The sequence below is a fragment of the Zosterops lateralis genome, assembly GCF_965231275.1.
Source record: "Zosterops lateralis genome assembly, chromosome: 11".
NCBI classification, from domain to species: Eukaryota; Metazoa; Chordata; class Aves; order Passeriformes; family Zosteropidae; genus Zosterops; species Zosterops lateralis.
The window spans coordinates 2,189,799-2,206,649 of NC_139771.1; the positions used below are offsets into that span (position 1 = coordinate 2,189,799).

The window sequence follows — 16,851 nt, forward strand, 5'->3', positions numbered from 1 at the left end:
ATCCATAGTTTTTTAATAAATCAGGTCGGTGGTCTTTTTTATGGGGTGGAGTCCCAAAATGATGAAGAAAGTTTGTCTTCTTCAGCTCTGACTTTTTAACCTTTCCTGTTACATGACAACTGAATCCTGTTTTTCCAGGACTGTTTGATTTATGATTGTATTGTATTCATGGGGTCTATTGATTATTCAGGATGTAAAAGCCTAGTTTGACAGGTTCCATGATTTATCAGTTCCTTCAAGGGAGGACATGGGACTGTGCCCCACCTGCTCTGCTTGGGCTCACATGGCCAAGCCCAGGAGCTGCAAAGCCAGCAAGACTTTGGCCTCAGCAACGTTGTCCTCTCCATGTTCCCAGCACAAAGGGCACCTCTGCCTCGTCCTGTGACACCAGCACCAGCCTCTGCTCCTGCACTGTTCCTTCCTGGACCTGCACCTCGTGGAGCACAGTAGGTGCAGGCCAGGAGTAGGCAGAGGTTGCTGAGAACCCTTCAAACCACATTCAAATGCAGTCAGGTCCTTCTCACTGCCTGACCCCGATAGTTTGCTTGGGATCCAAGGAAAGATATATTTAACAGACAAAATGGTGCAATCTCCAAGTTTTTCAAGTTTTATTATTTGTTAGTCTCAGAGCATGGTGGAGTGGGGCTGGCTGGAGGGCAGGGTGGTGCCCGGGTCACACCTCATCCAGGGACTGCTTGGCAGAGCAGGCAGTACAGAGCAGTCAGGCAGTACAGGCAGTACAGTCAAATAGGCATTACAGGCAATGCAGGTAGACTGGCAGTGCAGGCAGTACAGGCAGAGCAGGCAGTACAGGCAGACAGGCAATGCAGGCAGTGCAGGCAGTACAGACAGACAGGCAGTGCAGGCAGTACAGTCAAACAGGCATTACAGGCAATGCAGGTAGACTGGTAGCGCAGGCAGTACAGACAGGCAGTGCAGGCAGTACAGTCAAACAGGCATTACAGGCAATGCAGGTAGACTGGTAGCGCAGGCAGTACAGACAGACTGGCAGTGCAGGCAGTACAGGCAGTACAGGCAGACTGGCAGGACAGTCAGACAGGCAGTACAGGCAGACAGACAGTGCAGGCAGTACAGGCAGGCCTGTCACAGGGTGCATGCGCTAGCCAGAGGTGTGTCAGCTGTTTTCACTGTCATCTGTGGGTGGTGCCTAAGGAAAAAGTTTGTCCTCTGGGCAGGCTGCCCAACTTGCCTGAAGGCTCTGCGCAGCTCCTCGGCAGGCAGCCCTGGCCAGCCAGAGCAGGTAGGACACGGCTGCTGCCTGTACCTCTGTTCCCATTGCTGCCCCCAGCGCCCCCCTTCAGCTGGGACTGGCAGGGGGCATAGCAGACACGGGCTGTCCGAGTCCCCCGCCCAAATCAAAACATTTCACTGGTCTTGAGAGGGACTGGGGGATGTCAGTGTGTGTCTGGGGATATAGCATTGCATGTCTGGGGCGTGTCGTTGCATTGTTTCCTCTCTTACATATCCCTGGGGGCACAGAGCTGGGTGAGCCTTGGGGACACACTCCTGTGGATTGGGCATCCCTAGTGAGGGGAGGGGGGTTCAGCAGGCCCCCCACCTCTCCTGAAGCAGACTCTTGTCATCTTCCATCTCTTCTGACTCAAGTTTGCTGTATAAGCAGCTGAGCCCCCCTGTGGCCCCCCCCTCGGCTTTTCCCCCCCACAAAGCCGAGGTCCCTCAAGGGCTGAAGGGTGCTGAGAGGCTTTTCCACCCACCCTGAACACAAGGACAAGACTGAGACAGTTTATGGGCAGAGGTGCCATCCCCTCCTCCAACCCTGCTGTAGGCTGAGGCATAGGGAAAGCAAGGCACAACCCACTGGACTTTCCCAGAAGGGCAGCTTGGCATTTCTCACCTCTCCCTCTGCTGTCTCCAAGGATTCTTCTGGGGAATTAAGGCTGGGCTGGCCCGGTGGCAGCGGGGGGGCTCAGTCATGGCTTCCAAGCACCGAGCTTCTTCCTCAAAGCAACCAGACAGCAGGGAAAAGAAACCAAAACTGGAAGACGAGGATGACACCTGGAGCTCCACTTTGGCAACTCTTAAAACTGCTCCCAAGGAGAAACATCCCACCACAATTGATGAGCTGTGCCCCCTGAGCACAGCCCTGGATGCCCGGGTGAGAGCAGGGCTGAGGTACCCAGAGGGTCAGGGGTGGGAAGGTGTGGATGGAAAGGCTGTCCTGTTGACACAGAGTCAGCCCCAAATTTCCTCGCAGACCCCTGTGTGTTCCCACTGGGACATTTCTGTACCCTCTCCTTCACCAAACGCTCCCAGGTGCCAACCCAGGCCATGTCACTCACTATAGGTCTATGAGGACTATGACTGCACCCTGAACCAGACCAACATCAGTGCCAACAACAACAAGTTCTACATCATTCAGCTCCTTGAGCAGGGTGGTAGCTACAGTGTCTGGAGCCGCTGGGGCCGCGTGGTGAGTCCACCCAGGAATCACTAGTCCCCCGCACCTCAGCTGTCCCCACCCTGCCTTCAGAACCCCAAAAACTGAGGGTGAGCCTGGTGGTCCTTGGTCCCAAAGCAAGCACCCAGGTGTCCTGCTATAGCACTTTAATGGGGGGGGCTTCAAGGGCATATCCCCACACAAGATAGTCAACCTGTCTGGGGCATGTGGCACCTGTCCTTGCAGTGAAATGTGAGTGTGAGCAAAGAGTCCTGGGGTGTCTTCCCGAGCTGGTGGCTCAGCACATTCCTGCTCACTGCCCCACAGCCCTGCTATCACAGCCCCCCTCATTCCTGCCTGCTTCCACTCGCATGGGGCTGGTGGAGCAGGGCTGCAGGGAAGGTCCTGACCACTGCTGTCCACTGCCAGGGAGAGGCAGGCCAGTTCAAGCTCATGGCTTGTGCCTCTCTGGAAGCTGCCAAGAAGGACTTTGAGAAAAAGTTTCGGGAGAAGACCAAGAACAGCTGGGCAACTAGGGAAAATTTCATTGTCCATCCAGGGAAGTACACGCTCATTGAGGTGCAGCCAGGGGCTGGGCAGGAGGTGGAGGTTGCCCTCAAGGTGAGTATTCTGGGTACCCAGATTGTCACTGTGGTGGGATGGTCTTCATTGCACTCTGGGCCCGTTGAACACCAGGACATCCAAGACGGTCAGCAGGATGGGGTGGGTTTTGAGGGGGGTCTGGGTGCATGCTAAAACAGCTTGCAGGCAGAGATTTGGGGCTAATGGGTTAAAACAGAGTGGGAGGGCATCCTGAATGAGAAACATGACCTTCTGGGTGGTATCGGCCATGGCAAGTGGAGGCAGCACCTGCCTATTGCTCTGCTGCCCCAGGACCAGGCTTTCCTCACAAAGGTGGGTAGCCCTGGTGTCATGCTCCCACAGCCTCTTGCAGGCTCACAGCTGATGTGGGGTGTCTGCAGGTGGATGCCGTGGATGGGGGCAAAGTCTGCAAGCAGCAAGTGCTGCCCTGCACCTTGGACAGAGCCACGCAGGACCTGGTGTCCCTCATCTTCAGCAGTGACATGTTCCAGGATACCATGCAGACCATGAATATTGGTAGGAGGTGGTGGGTTGATGGGTGGCATGGGCTCAGTCAGGGGGGGTCCAAGTGAGGAGGAAAACAGAGCAGAGGTGTTGATGGATTTTAGAACATCCCTTCTGATACCCTGGCACCTGATGCGACTGTGGACACCTCATGCTGGGTGCCCACACTTGGCCATGGTGGTACTGGAGGTCCCATGGTGATACTGGAGGTTCTTGGAAGTAGCTGTGGACAGAGTGGGGTGGATGGGTTCACCTTGCCCTCCCCTGCAGATGTGAAGAAGATGCCTCTGGGGAAGCTGAGCAAGCAGCAGATTGCGAGGGGCTTTGAGGCACTGGAAGAGCTGGAGGCAGTGCTGAAGGAGCAGCCTTCCCAGGCCACTCGCCTGGAGGAACTCTCCTCACGCTTCTACACCATCATCCCACACAACTTTGGACGGGCACGGCCACCCCCCATCAACTCCCCTGACCTGCTGCGTGCCAAGAAGGACATGCTGTTGGTGAGATGCCAGAGCACATAAGTGTGTGGCATCCCTTCCCGGTGGGGCAGGAGCTCCTGGCAGGAAGCGGGGCTTGCCCTGGTTCCCTGGCACAGTGCCAGCCAGCTCTGGCGGTGAGGATGATGTCCCTGCTCTGTCCCTGCTCTGTCCCTGCCAGGTGCTGGCCGACATTGAGGTGGCACAGAGCCTGCAGGCACAGAAAGTGAAGGAAGAGGAGGAGGAGGAGAAAAAAGTTGCCCATCCACTGGATCAGGATTACGCCCTGCTCTGCTGCAAGCTCTCCCTGCTGGATCCAACTTCCCAGGAATACCAGGTGCTACTTGTTCCACAGTGTCCCATAATGGGAAGCAATTATGTCAGGCCTGAGGGCACCCCAAATGTTCCTACTATCCCAGGGGGACTGTGAGCATTGATGAGATGGCTGTCTAGAGTGACACAGCTTTTTTGCCTCCCCCCTGGCAGTTGATCCAAACCTATGTGATGCAGACTGGGCACAAACTCCGCATCCTCAACATCTGGCAGGTGGCCCGAGATGGTGAGGTGAGGACAAGCTGATTCTCCCTGTGTCACAGTTGGAATATAATGGTTGCACTCTAGGATTGCTTTAGGGCTTCTCCACCCAGGAGGGGATTCAGCTCAGCTGGCCAGGGCCAAACTGGCATCCAGTCTCCTGCCCCTCCAGTCAGGCACTGGGGCTGGACTGGGGAGGTGGGTGGCAGTCCTTCACCCCCGGGCACCCATGTGTCCTTCGGTAGACAGCCCTTAGCTCTGCATCTCTGCAGGATGAGCGTTTCAAGGCCCATGACCTCCTGGAGAACCGGCGCCTGCTTTGGCATGGCACCAAAGTGGCAGTGGTGGCGGCCATCCTGAAGAGTGGGCTGCGCATCATGCCCCACTCAGGTGGGCGTGTGGGCAAGGGCATCTACTTCGCCTCTGAGAACAGCAAATCAGCCTGCTATGGTGAGGATCTTGGGGTGGGCTTGGCTGTTTGTGATGCCCACAGGGTCTGTGTGAGCCTGGCTGCCTTTGCATACCCCTTGCCAGGCAGCTGTGGGCTTGCCAAGCCCCTTCCCTGTCATAGCAGTTGGTCCCAGTGTTACAGCATGGCCTGGGAACAACCATATGGGAATACCAAGGATAGTGCTATCATCCCCATCCTTTCTCCCGTGGCAGTGGGCTATACATCTAAGAAAGTTGGCATCATGTTCCTGACGGAGGTGGCCCTGGGCAAGCCCTACTGCATCACCTGCGATGACCCCACACTGTGTCAGCCACCTGCTGGCTATGACAGTGTCCTGGCCTGTGGCCGGACAGAGCCGGGTGAGCCTGGGGCAGGAGGGGTGTGCCAGGGGCGGCTGTGGGGCTGTGGTTGGCACAGGGCAGAGGGGGAGAGAGGCCAGATCTCAGGTTTGATGTGGTGGTGGGGTGTCTTCTGGCCCAGATCCTGCACAGGATAAGGAGATGCTGCTGGATGGCAAGAAGGTGCTGGTGTCCCAGGGCAAGCCCATCCCCATGCCTGCCTACAAGGACTCCTCCTTCAGCCAGAGCGAGTACCTCATCTACCAGGAAAGCCAGTGCCGGATCCGCTACCTTGTCCAGCTCCACTTCTGAGGGTGCCTGGGAGCACCACGGCCCTGGCCCAGCACCACATGGTGACACCCATCAGCCCAGAGCACAGTGATCTGGACTCTCTGGCCACGCCACCTGGGGCTTGGCAAGGGTCAGGCTGGCATGAGGACTGAGCTTGCTTTAACTGATAATAAAAGCACTGTGCCTTGCACCAAGTGGTGCTCTCGCTTTCCTGCCCAGCAAGGTGGGTGTGCTATAGGGAAGGGTGTCAGTGGGTCCCTGAAGGGATGGCATGGGTGGGTCTGGAGGGGCTGAAGCCTTAAGATAAAAGCTGGTGTCTTTGAGAACCAGCTGCTCTTGTCACCTTAGCAAGGCACACAGCTCATGTGCACCCTGTGGCATCAGAGCTACAGAGGATGAGCAAGATCTGCTGCCCTGCCTGGGCATGGAGGAATCCATCCGTCCATCCTGGGGGCGAGTGCCTGCCCTCCCTCTAGTGCCATGCCTCATGCCATGCTTGCTGTCCTGTCCCAGCCTGGTGCCCGTGCCAGACCCTTCTCTGTGCTCATGTGTGCCCCTTGAGCACATGTCCATGTGCTTAAGCTGCCAGGGAGGGGCAACTCCCAGCTGTCTTACCCTGATGCCCCATGAGCATCCATGTGCCAGTGGAGACAATTTGCTGCAGACCTGCCTGTAGCTCTACCCATTGAGCCCCAGGGACTTGAGGGGTGAGCTATTCCTGTGGAAGGACCAGGCCTGGTAGAGTGGGTGGCCATTCTGGGGGGGCACAGGGCTCAGGAACCCCCATCCCCCCTTCCTGAGCCCCTGCCGGCTGCTAGGACCCAGCAGCTGTCCCCGTGGGACTGCCACGGGTGCAGGCAGTGCAGGCAGTGCTGGGAGTGACAGCTGGTGCCATCCGCAGCTGGCGGGCTGAAGGCAAACAGGATGACGAGTGGGTGACGGGAGCTGGGAAGGGAGAGTGTGGCCGGCAGCCCTGGTTCTGCTGCAGGAGCAACACCAGCAAGCGGGACCTTAGTGAAGAGAGGAGCATCACCCACCTCCCCAGGAGCAAAGGTGCGCTGAATTCCACCCACCCTGGAGTCCCCTGTGGCCAGAGCAAGAGGGTTGGGACAGGCACGTTGTACTGTCTCTCCTCGGGACATACTAGTGCCATTGGAGAGGGGGGATGGGGTGTCAGCCTGGCATGGGTGCCCACAGAACCAAGCAATGGCCAGGTTGGGGACAGCTAGGGTGCTATGACTTTACTGGCTACCTCTCCCTCCTCCAGCACATTAGAAGTGTGCTGGTTGTCTCTGTGGTTTTTTGTGGCTCTTTTTCATTTTGGTTCTTTCCCTTCACACCCTGCTCCTGATCCCAACAGGCAAGGAGAAGGTAGCAGCCATGGTTGTTGTGGGATTATCCTCTCTGGGACACAGGAGAAGAGACCTTGCTGCCCAGACACCAGAGCTGCTGGCTTAACCCTGGCGGGGGATGGCAAGCCAGACGGGATCAAACACCACGGACAGCCTAGAGCTGCTCCCTGTCCCCAAGCACTCTATTGCCCAGGAGGTGATGGGCCTCTTCTGCATGATCCTGCTCACCTTCACTGCCCTGGTGGCCAATATCATGGTGATGGTTATTATCCTTAAAACACCCCTTTTCAGGAAGTTTATCTTTGTCTGCCACCTCTGTGTGGTCAATCTCCTCTCAGCCATTTTCCTCATGCCCCTGGGGATCATCTCCAGCTCCTCCTGTTTCAACTGGGTGATCTACAGCATTGCTGAGTGCAAGGCCGTGATATTCCTGAATATCTGCTTCATCAGTGCCTCCATTCTCACCATCTCTATCATCAGTGTGGAACGGTACTACTACATCGTCCACCCCCTGAGGTATGAAGTCAAGATGACCATCAGGCTGGCAGTGGCTGGCGTGATTTTCATTTGGGTCAAGTCTGTTCTCATTACTGTCTTGGCACTAGTGGTATGGCCTCATGGCAATGGGGCCACCAGCGCCAGCCGCTGCACAGTCTACTGGAGCCCTGGGGCCCACAAGAAGATTTTTGTGATCCTCTTCAGCATCACCTGCTTTATTCTGCCCACCATCATTATCCTCACTGTCTACTCCAGCATCTACCGCGTGGCCCGGACTGCATCCCTGCAGCAGGCACCTCTGCCGGCACAGGCAGTGGCACCCAGACAACGATGTGACTCCATCAGCAGCCAAGTGACCATCCTCACTGCCAGGATCCTTATGCTGCCCAGGCTGATCCCAGATCGCCTTCTGGGGAGCAACAAGGCGATTCTCACCTTGATCCTCATTGTGGGACAGTTCTTCTGCTGCTGGCTGCCTTTCTTTGCTTTCCACTTGCACTCCTCTGTCATTGTTGACACTGTGGGTGGTGGGCACGGGGAGATGGTGGTCACCTGGATTGCCTACTCCTCCTTTGCCATTAATCCTTTCTTCTACGGGCTGCTGAACCGCCAAATCCGTGAGGAGCTGGCCCGGCTCCGGCGCAGTTGTCTTAACCGTTCACTGGGTCAGGAGTTCTGTCTTTCCATCTCAGAGGCTTCTGTTCAGGAAAACTTCTTGCAGTTCCTCCAGAGAGCAACTTGCACACTGGAGATGCACACCAGCTGCATCAGCCCCAGCCCCAGGAACAGGCTGGACCAGACCACAATGGGCTTCCCCACCCCAGGTCAAGTTCCCAAAGAGACCAGCTGAGAAGGAGGCTCTGTCACACTATGCTGGGCCAGAGATCTCTCAGGGGCCAATCAGACCTGCTTGGATCCAGTCTCTTGGATTTGGTGGAGTCTTTGTTCAGGTTTTGCCTCTTCTCTGACCTTATGGTGAAAGATGGTTTCTCTTCTGGGAGAAGGCAGCAGATCTGGGGAAGTCACATCTCTCTTCTACAGGCTGGAATTGTCTCTGGCTCCACCAGCACAGCCCAGTTCCAGGGATGGGCTCTCCTCAAGACACGGAATGTCAAGGGGCTTCTGCACAGGGGCAGGGGATGGGACACCTCTATCTCCATTGCCCTGCTGGGAGCACTTCTGGCCAGTGGAGAGAAGCAGGTGTCCCTTGCACTCTATCCAGGAGCAATGTTCCAGCTAATGCCACTAACACCAGTAACACCAGGGCCTCGAGGCCCGTGCTGAGCCCAGATGGAAGACACTGAGACCTCCATCCTTGGCTGTTTAACCTAAAACTAATGTCTGTGTGGAGGAGCTCCTGCTCCCTGTGACACTGATCGGGGGACACACCCACAGATCTGGCTCTGGCTGTGTCAGTGTTTGTCCTGCTGGCATGGCAGCACACAATGCCTGTGGCCACGCCTGGCCATACCCCCTATCCCTGTCAGCTGGCAGTGATCACTCTCCTGGGGGGGAACTGGCTGTCTGGGGGTCCATGCCAGGCTGTTTATGGACACAGCTGCCCAGTTTGAATTCTGGTCAGCAGTGCCACATGCCAGCTGACTTGGGCTGCTGGCCAAGGGCACGCTGGGTTGGACATGGTGACACAGAGTGGTGGGCAGTGGCTGTGTGGGGTGCCACAGGGCAGCAGCAGCCAGAGGGGATCCCTGCTATTCCTCTTTGGTCTCATAGCTTTTGAAAGGTTAAGGGTCCTTCTCATAGGGTCCCCACTGCTAGAAAGCAGACTGGACCCTTTTGGGGAATGCTGCAGGGGTGTATCACCCTCAGCCTGCCCACAAAGGTCCCAGGGATGGTGCTGGCATGGTGGGTTGGAGATATTCCTATGCCAGCAGTAACTGCAGGCCTGAGGGAAAACTGCCCTGTGGCATCTCTAACTGTGCCATGGCAGGAAGGGGCTCCAGGATGACCCCCACAGAGATGGGGCTGAAGGTCAGCATCCCCCTGTAAACACATGGATGCCCTTCCAGCCACCACCCAAGTACAGAGGAGCTGAGGCTACCCCTTCTTCCTTGGGGAAGTCTCCATCCAGGGTGGGGATTATTATTATTATTATTATTATTATTATTTTCTTGTAAATTTTATCTTTTTATTAAACCATTGATAAGTTACAAAGGAGGAAAAAATATAGACTGATATATATACAGCATTTCCAAGCCAGCAGGGTCTGGCTCTTAGATGGGGTTGCTGAGAGGCAATTGCCCCAGAGTGGCCCAGGGAGGCCCCCCCCACCAGAGCCAGTGGAAGGGGGACTCCTGGAGAGGCCAGGCAGTCCTCATCCAGTGGGACCTGGCTTTTGGGTGCCAGATAGTGTGGGCATGAGCAGGATGGCAGGGTGAGGAGCAGGAAGCAGGGGTCCCACAGCAGCACAGGGCACTGGGAGAAGGGACCCTAGGCCAGCAGGGACAGCCCCCCCACCCAATACCAGGACACGTGGTCTCTGTGCAGAAAATCAGGGAGAGGGGCACAGCACTGCTAGGATGGGCAGCAGGCAATGTAACAGCCCCTTTCTACAGCAGGCATCACCACCAGGAAGACCCTTCCCTTCCTGGGGATGGGGGACATGGGCCACCTGGCAGAGGCTGAGGTCAGGGTGGGTGGCAGGAAGGTGTCCCTGCTACTTAGTAGCACCCTGGACCCCCTGGCCCACCCACCAGTGGGATTCAGTAGGGCGAGAACTTTTGCCGGTCAGCTTTCTTGGTGCCGTTGGCCGCTGAGATCTTGGTCGTGTAGGTGGTGGTGCCACCATTGGGACCTGCCACGGAGGATGGGGACAGTGCCAGGAAGGACACCGGCTTCAGGCCAATGAAGTTGGAGAGGGAGATGGCATAGGGGGTGCCCAGCAGGGCTGGGGGGGCTGGGGCCATGGCAGGAAGTGCTGCACCAGAGCCTGGGGCGAGGGGCTGGGAGAAGCCCATGCCGAGGTCCATGGAGCCAGGGCCTGGTGGCACCTGGGAGGTAGATTTAGCAGTCTCTAAGCTGGGGAAGCAAGAGAGAAGGATGATGGTGAGTACCATGGTGACAGAGTGGTTCTTCCATCACAACCTTAGGGTGCAGGAACTGTGCACCGCATCCCTTCTGGCACATGTATCCATAGCACATCCTGGGTGAGGACCCACTGAGGAGGATTAAAAAGTTGGGCCCCAAATCTGGTGGGTCTCGGGTCCTGCATCTACCACACAGGATCTCAAAGCACCACCCAGCTCATTCTTCCTGAGGATGCTGTGGTGGGGCTATCCTCCAAAAGCTGCCTTGGGGTGTTGGAGAAGAGCCACCCCTTACTAGCACCCAGCATGAGTCTCCCTCCAGGCTGACACCTACCAGGCTGTGATGAGGTACTGAGCCAGGGTGATGCTGACAGGGGTCCCTGTGATGGTCACGTGGCGCTCGTTGGAGCCCTCAGTCTGGTTGCCAATCTTGATGTGGGCACCTGACATCTGCCTGATCTCGCTGATCTTGCTGCCGTGCCGGCCAATGATGCAGCCGATGAGCTGAAAGGGTAGGAATGGGGTGAGCCAGGAGCAGCTAGAGCAGCCTTGCCAAGCAGGGAGCTCCAAGGGGCTCACCCAGACACCCTCTACACCTCAGAGTGTGAACTGTGGAAGGCATTGGGAGGGCAGGGCACTGCTTTCCTTGGGCAGACCCTGCTTTTTGGTCTCACTCAAGATCCTCTTGCTGGCATTGTGCCACACGCCAAGGCCTTTCCTTGGCACTGGCCAAACTCTTCCCCCCTGTCCTGTGTTTCAGTTTCCCTTTTCTTCTGCCCCAGCCACTCCCTCCTGCTCCTAGGCTTTGGCAGAGCCTCCACTGTGTGGGTCAGTGGGTGCTGGTCTCTGCAAAGTGCCTCAGGGATGGTGTGTGGGGACATGAGTGGGGACAAACTGTGGTCCTCCCTCGTCATTCCCAGACCGATACATACGTCATTGGGCACCAAGAACTCCTGGGAGCTGCTCTGGGAGCTGGCATCCAGGCCTGGAGAGAGAGACAGGGATGTCAGCAATGAAGGGGCAGGTCTCCAGTAGCTCTGTGCCCCTACCCCAGCCCCATACTGGGATGGTGAGTGGCTCTGGGGACAAACCTGAAGGATCACTGGGGAGAGGAAGGGAGGACAGGACACAGACACAAGTCATAATTTGGTACTGCTGCTCTCCCACTGCAGGACTGGGGAGCACTGGTGGGTGCAGTGGCACCAGGAAAACAATGACAAGGTTGTGCTGGAGAGGCAGGTAGACATGCTGGCAGGGCTGGGACTGGAAAGGGTGCAGAGGAGGGAAACCCCTTCATCAGGGCCAGGTGTAAGGGTGGATCAGGAGGGGCACACCCAGCCTTGGGGGAGCATGGCAGATGCTCACCTGGCATCATAGTGGGTGCATGACCCAGGGGGGCGAAGGGAAGCGCATGCCCTGACAGCTGCTGCAGCTTCGTCACCTGCCCAGACAGTGCCAAGAGGAGGAAGGTGGTGTTAGGGGTGATGGCAGAGGTCAGCTGTGCCCCAGTGTCCCAGTGCCTCCCAAGACAGGCATTCCCAGCAGCACCCACCCTGATGGGCACAGACCCCATTGCCAAAGGGACAGACTCACTTCTGCAGGAGAGACCCCGCTGTACTGGCCTTGCATGGAGAAGCCCTGGGAAGAGAGAAAAAAAAGGACATCACTGGGGAGCCAGGTGGGGACCATTGTCTCAGGTCACTCCCCCTCGGTCAGAGAGACTACCCTGAGCCGACCAGAGTGACCCCTTGTTGAAAGAAGCTGCCCTCCTGGCCACTTCATGCCCTTGGAGAGGCTGTGGCCTCTTACCTGATTGGCAGAGAGCAGGATGGTGCCCAGGGAGAGACCAGGGTGGTAGGGTATGGTGGCCCCCTTCGGAGGCGACTAGAGACAGAAGGAAGGAGGTGGAGGAGATGAGAGATGAAGTGAATGCCCCTGTAGCCCCAAGGACCCTCTGCCCCCTTATGCCCCGAGCAAGCTGGGCACAGCCCCCAGCACTACAAAGGCAGGGTGCTCTTATGGGTTTCCACAAGGGGGACTCTGGTGTTTGGGCCCAGATGGGCATGGGAAGACTTGGGGAGGGGGAAGTGGGTAGCAGATGCCCCCTGGGCTGGGCATGGGGCTTGGCAGGTACCTCCAGGATGACAGCACAGATCTGCCTCACGCACTGGATGATGGTGTCTGGCACCCCCGAGACAGTCACAGCCCGTTCAGTGGAGTTGGGCAGCAAGTCACCAGCCACCTGCACCTGTGCTCCTGTGCTCTGCAGAAAGTAAAGAGAGATGCTGGTATTCCCCAATCACTCCCTGCCAGGGCTCAGCACCTCACACCTCCCCTGTCCCCCTCCTGAGCCCCCAGGTACTATTGCAGGACTTGCAGGGTGATGCTCCCTCTCCTGTATCACCTTCCCCCAGCCCCTGCAGGACTGTGGCAGCCCCCACACCCAGGGCTCTGTGCTCCCAGGGGCAAAAGGGGATCCCACATCCAGGCTACCCTCAGCCTCACCTCCCGGATCTCCCGGATCTTGGCTCCTGCCTTGCCGATGAGGGAGCCGCATTGGCTGGCGGGGATGACAAGGCGAAGGGTCACTGGTGCTCTGCCTGCTGACACCCCATCGCCCCCTGCTCCCAGGTCCTGCAAGGGATGTGGGATGCAGCGTCAGACTACCAGGATCCCACAGGTGTGGGGGCACTTGGCAGGGATTTAGAAGGGCTGTCTACCTCCTCCAGCTTGAAGGCAATCATGGAGACAGCGCGGAAGACGGCGTCAGTGGAGCCAGTGATCGTGGTGATGCGCTCAGGGCAGGACCCTTCCGAGATAGTGATGCGTGCACTGCTCTGGGGACAGTGTCACACCCCATTAGGGACTCTACAAGCCCTGTGCTTCATCATTTCCCCCAGGGACAGGCTCACAGGGGAAGATTGATGCCTTTGAGCCTGAGCCTTGCCCCTCCCATCTGCCCCAGGCAGCTTTTCCCTCATTCCACCTGGGATTTAGGGGGACAGCAAATAGGAGCCACCAGGTACAGGCATGACAGGCAACAGGACCTGGCAGCCTACCAGCATGCCCTTACCTGCTCTCGTATCCTCTTAACGGTCTCTCCTTTCTGCAGGTAAAGGAACAGGGTGAGTGTTCAGGTCCAGGGGGAGCCAAGTGCTGGCAACACACAGAACCCCAAATCTTACCTTGCCAATGATGCTGCCGATCTCCTGCAAAGGCAGAGAAGAGTGGCACTGTCAGGAGGTGGCTCCCTGCCTGCCACATCCCTCCTCTGCCCATAGGCTGGTGACAGGCAGACCATGCCCCAGAGACACTGAGTGATTTAACTAGTGACACTGAGACATGGGAATGTGTCCCTCCCGGGCTTAGGATGGGGAAAGAAATCCTTCTGGGAATGCTATTCCCAGAGGAGACTGGGAGTAGGGGAAGAAAACAAGGTATGGTGAGGAGCTGGAGCTCCAGCATGGCCCCTCCCCCAGGCATCAGTGACCCCTCAGTGGCACTGAGCCCCCTGGCATTACCTTGCCGTGCATGAGCATGCGGAGGGTCAGGGTGATGCTGAGTTCCGTCTCCTCGGGACTGCCGCCCATGCCACTGGCTCCGTCTGGCGATGCCATGGCGGGGGGGGCGAGATGAGCCTGTGGGACATGGTGGTCTTCAGAAAGGGAGGATGCCTAAGCCAACTCCCCACCCCCAGACCTGCAGCTTGAATATCCTATGGCTGCGAAATGGGGAAACTGAGGCAGAGGCAGCACTGTGCTCTCCTCTGGCAGGTGAGGCTCATATGGCTCCATGGCACCCCACGGGCACCCTGCACCCCCAAAAGTGACCTGCTGCTATGTGTCTGCCTGAGCTGCCTTCAGTCTGTCCTGCACAAAGCCAGGAACCGGATGGATGCAGGGGGAGGAGGCAAGGTGTGTGAAGCATGGCTGTGGGATAGGGTTCTGTTTGCAGATGCTTCTTGAAGTGGGGAGAGCAGAGATGGTCTAGGTGGTCTCACAGGCTATTCAAGCCACCTTCTTTCTCCTCCTCCCTTCCCCCTGCCCACACACAAAGCCCCAGGGGACACTGAGATAAGCTCCCTGATGGGGACCACCCCAACCAAACCACAGCATGATGCCTGCTGTACCATATCCCCTCCCAGAGCACCACGGACCCCGTGCCCCAGTGGCCGTGGGCGGCCAGGGCCCCCGGGAGGAGGACAATCACTGTGTGTCCAGAACTGGGTGGGCGGCTGCGGCACCGCTGGCTCCCGGCAAGCTGAGCGATGCCAAGCAGCTTTGAAACAAAGCACCCGTGTTGAGGCTGGGGCCGCGCCCGCGGGCATGGCGGGGGGGGGGGGGGGGGCAGGACGGCTATTTTAGGTGCTGGCAGGACTCGTCACCGCTACAGCCCATCTCCTGCATCAGGGTAACGGGGGGGGGGGAGCGGCTCACCCCCTAAGTGCTATGCCTCATACCCCGAGGGCGGTTTGAACGCCCCGTCCCCACCCTCCTGTTACGGTGGGCTGGAGAAAGGTGGAGAGATTGAAGAGAATTAATACTCCCGTTCCTGGTGCAGGGGAGCCTTAAGTGGGGCGGAGGGGGAGGGATGCACCCTGCTGTAACCCCTGCCCGCGGCATCCGGAGGTGTGTGGAGTGCCGGCAGGGACGCGCGGCCGGCCAGGGTCCCCAGTCAACCTGGGGATGAGCGGCAGCAGGAATCCGCCAGGGACAAAAGACCCCGCCGGGGGAAGAAGACGGGGCTGGCGGTGGGACAGGGGAACGCGCGGGGCCACGGGTGTCCCCAGACTGCCCCAGACAACACGTGGGGGGTTTGCGGGCAGAGGGGTGCTCTCCCCCAGGTGAGCCAGGCTGGCAGGGACGCCAAAGGCCCCAGTGATGGGCAGAGGCCACCTGCCATGGCTGGCATTGGGACAGCCACCAAGCTGGGCACCGCCCGTCCTTCGGGACACCTTCCGGTGACAAAGAGAGGGGGGACAACAGAAGGAAGCCCCCACCCCGTCCCTGGGGAAACCTCTCTCTTCTCGCCCTCCCTGCCGCCCCAAGCCCCCTGGTCCCCGCGGGAGTGGGGCCTGGCGGGTACCTTTCCTTGCGCTCGTCCCTCCACCGCCGGCCGCCCCTCTCAGTGCCACATTGTCCCCGGCGGCGCCCAGTGACACCCGGGGCAGGAACAATGAGCCGCTTGACAGGCCAGGGCCAAGCTGGCAGCCCCGGCCCCCACCCCGGTCCACGCCGGGGCCCCCCTCGCTCTTCCCCTCTCCCACATCCCTCCCTCCGGGATCCTATTACAGCGGATAAGAGACACTAAAAGGAACAATGCACCCTGGGTAAGGCCATCTGCCACCGCTGGGGACATTCCTGCCCCCCCCCCCCCCCCCCCCGGCCCCCCTCCCTTTGGCTCGCACATCGCCCCTCTTTGTAATTGCGTGGTTTTTTTCCTGGAAGCCGATCAGCTGGCAGGGCTCGAGGGCTCAAGGACACCGGAGCGGGGAGGGATGGGGCAGCTGGCACCCCAAGGCCCGCTGGCACCTCATCCTGCTGCTGTGAGGTGGTGCCTAGAGGGGCAAGAGGCACCCTTGTATGGGGGGGCGGGGGGCGGAGGGTCGGGACAGCAATAGGGGGGGGACCTGAACCATCTCGGGGAGTCAGGGATGCTCCAGACAGGGGTCCTGCCACACTGCCAGGGCAGAGACCAGCTCCTGCACCCTTGGCACTGCCTTGTGTTCCCCACATGGGCATCCTGCATCCACAGAAAAGTGCCCCTCCTCCCCCCCATTACCTCCCCCACTAAATCCTCCTGGGCCCTGGCGTAAGCAGCTAAAGCCCAGGCAAGCTTGGGGAAGGGGGGGCATTGGGGGGGCACCCTGCTGCTGGCTCCATCTGTGCCCCCAAGTGCCCAGTGCAGAAGCACCAAAGACAGAGAAGGCAGGGGGCAGGCAGGGGTCTTGTCCCCTGTCTGTCAGGTCTCCCCATGCGCCATGATCTGTTCATGGCAGCCACTTGTTTGGTAAATTGCCTCCCACCTCCCCATGGTGCTGGGCAGATGCCGCCGTGGGCAGGAGCCTCCCAGGGCTGGCAGTTCCTTTTTAAGCCCCTGTGGATTACCCTGGACTTGGGTGCATGCCAGGAGGGGTAGGAGGAGGAAGAGCAGGGTGAAGAGGAGGCTGGCTGGCTGGGGACACAGATGTCACTACCTTGGGGGACCTACCTGTCCCTGAACACAGCCCCAGGGCTCCCTGGGCACCCTCTGAAGTTCATGGGGATCCTGTCAGAAGTGATGGGTGGGCTCCAGCGAGGATGGCATTCACCCATCTACAATCCCCAAACGTACCATCCCTCAGT

At 58.5% G+C, this 16,851-nt stretch overlaps 2 protein-coding genes across 3 annotated transcripts; one reads left to right on the top strand and one right to left on the bottom strand.

Annotated features, from left to right (window-relative positions):
* The first annotated feature begins 1,163 nt into the window (after positions 1-1,163).
* Positions 1,164-7,079, top strand: PARP3 (poly(ADP-ribose) polymerase family member 3). Its single transcript, XM_083869298.1, has 12 exons — positions 1,164-1,261; positions 1,899-2,137; positions 2,327-2,452; positions 2,849-3,040; positions 3,403-3,538; positions 3,797-4,023; positions 4,181-4,336; positions 4,486-4,563; positions 4,806-4,983; positions 5,197-5,343; positions 5,465-6,666; positions 6,974-7,079. Exons 2-11 carry the CDS (start codon positions 1,955-1,957, stop codon positions 5,632-5,634), a joined length of 1,593 nt encoding a protein of 530 aa, XP_083725424.1. The 5' UTR covers positions 1,164-1,261; positions 1,899-1,954; the 3' UTR covers positions 5,635-6,666; positions 6,974-7,079.
* Positions 7,080-9,612: 2,533 nt separating this feature from the next.
* On the bottom strand, positions 9,613-15,848 carry PCBP4 (poly(rC) binding protein 4). 2 transcript variants are annotated; one of them, XM_083869299.1, is made up of 13 exons: positions 15,593-15,848; positions 14,029-14,145; positions 13,693-13,716; positions 13,581-13,613; positions 13,228-13,344; positions 13,013-13,141; positions 12,642-12,770; positions 12,317-12,391; positions 12,101-12,145; positions 11,873-11,948; positions 11,440-11,492; positions 10,842-11,011; positions 9,613-10,499 (listed from the first exon to the last, which is right to left on the bottom strand). In XM_083869299.1, the coding sequence occupies exons 2-13, from the start codon at positions 14,122-14,124 to the stop codon at positions 10,184-10,186; spliced, it is 1,263 nt and encodes a 420-aa protein (XP_083725425.1). In that variant the 5' UTR covers positions 14,125-14,145; positions 15,593-15,848; the 3' UTR covers positions 9,613-10,183. The 2 variants fall into 2 exon arrangements, with proteins under 2 accessions (XP_083725425.1, XP_083725426.1); XM_083869300.1 differs by lacking the exon at positions 15,593-15,848 and having other exon boundaries at positions 13,228-13,339; positions 14,029-14,074.
* Positions 15,849-16,851: the final 1,003 nt, after the last annotated feature.

Bases quoted from the DNA above. Each gene is read 5' to 3' on its own strand.
- PCBP4 (XM_083869299.1), bottom strand. From the start codon at position 14,124: ATGGCATCGCCAGACGGAGCCAGTGGCATGGGCGGCAGTCCCGAGGAG. The intron at 12,771-13,012 runs GTGAGGCTGAGG...TACTTTCTGCAG, and splicing joins AGATCCGGGAGATCCGGGAG to AGCACAGGAGCACAGGTGCA. The intron at 11,949-12,100 runs GTGAGTCTGTCC...CTGTCTGGGCAG, and splicing joins GCGGGGTCTCTCCTGCAGAA to GTGACGAAGCTGCAGCAGCT.
- PARP3 (XM_083869298.1), top strand. From the start codon at position 1,955: ATGGCTTCCAAGCACCGAGCTTCTTCCTCAAAGCAACCAGACAGCAGG. The intron at 3,539-3,796 runs GTAGGAGGTGGT...CCTCCCCTGCAG, and splicing joins CATGCAGACCATGAATATTG to ATGTGAAGAAGATGCCTCTG. The intron at 4,024-4,180 runs GTGAGATGCCAG...TGTCCCTGCCAG, and splicing joins CCAAGAAGGACATGCTGTTG to GTGCTGGCCGACATTGAGGT.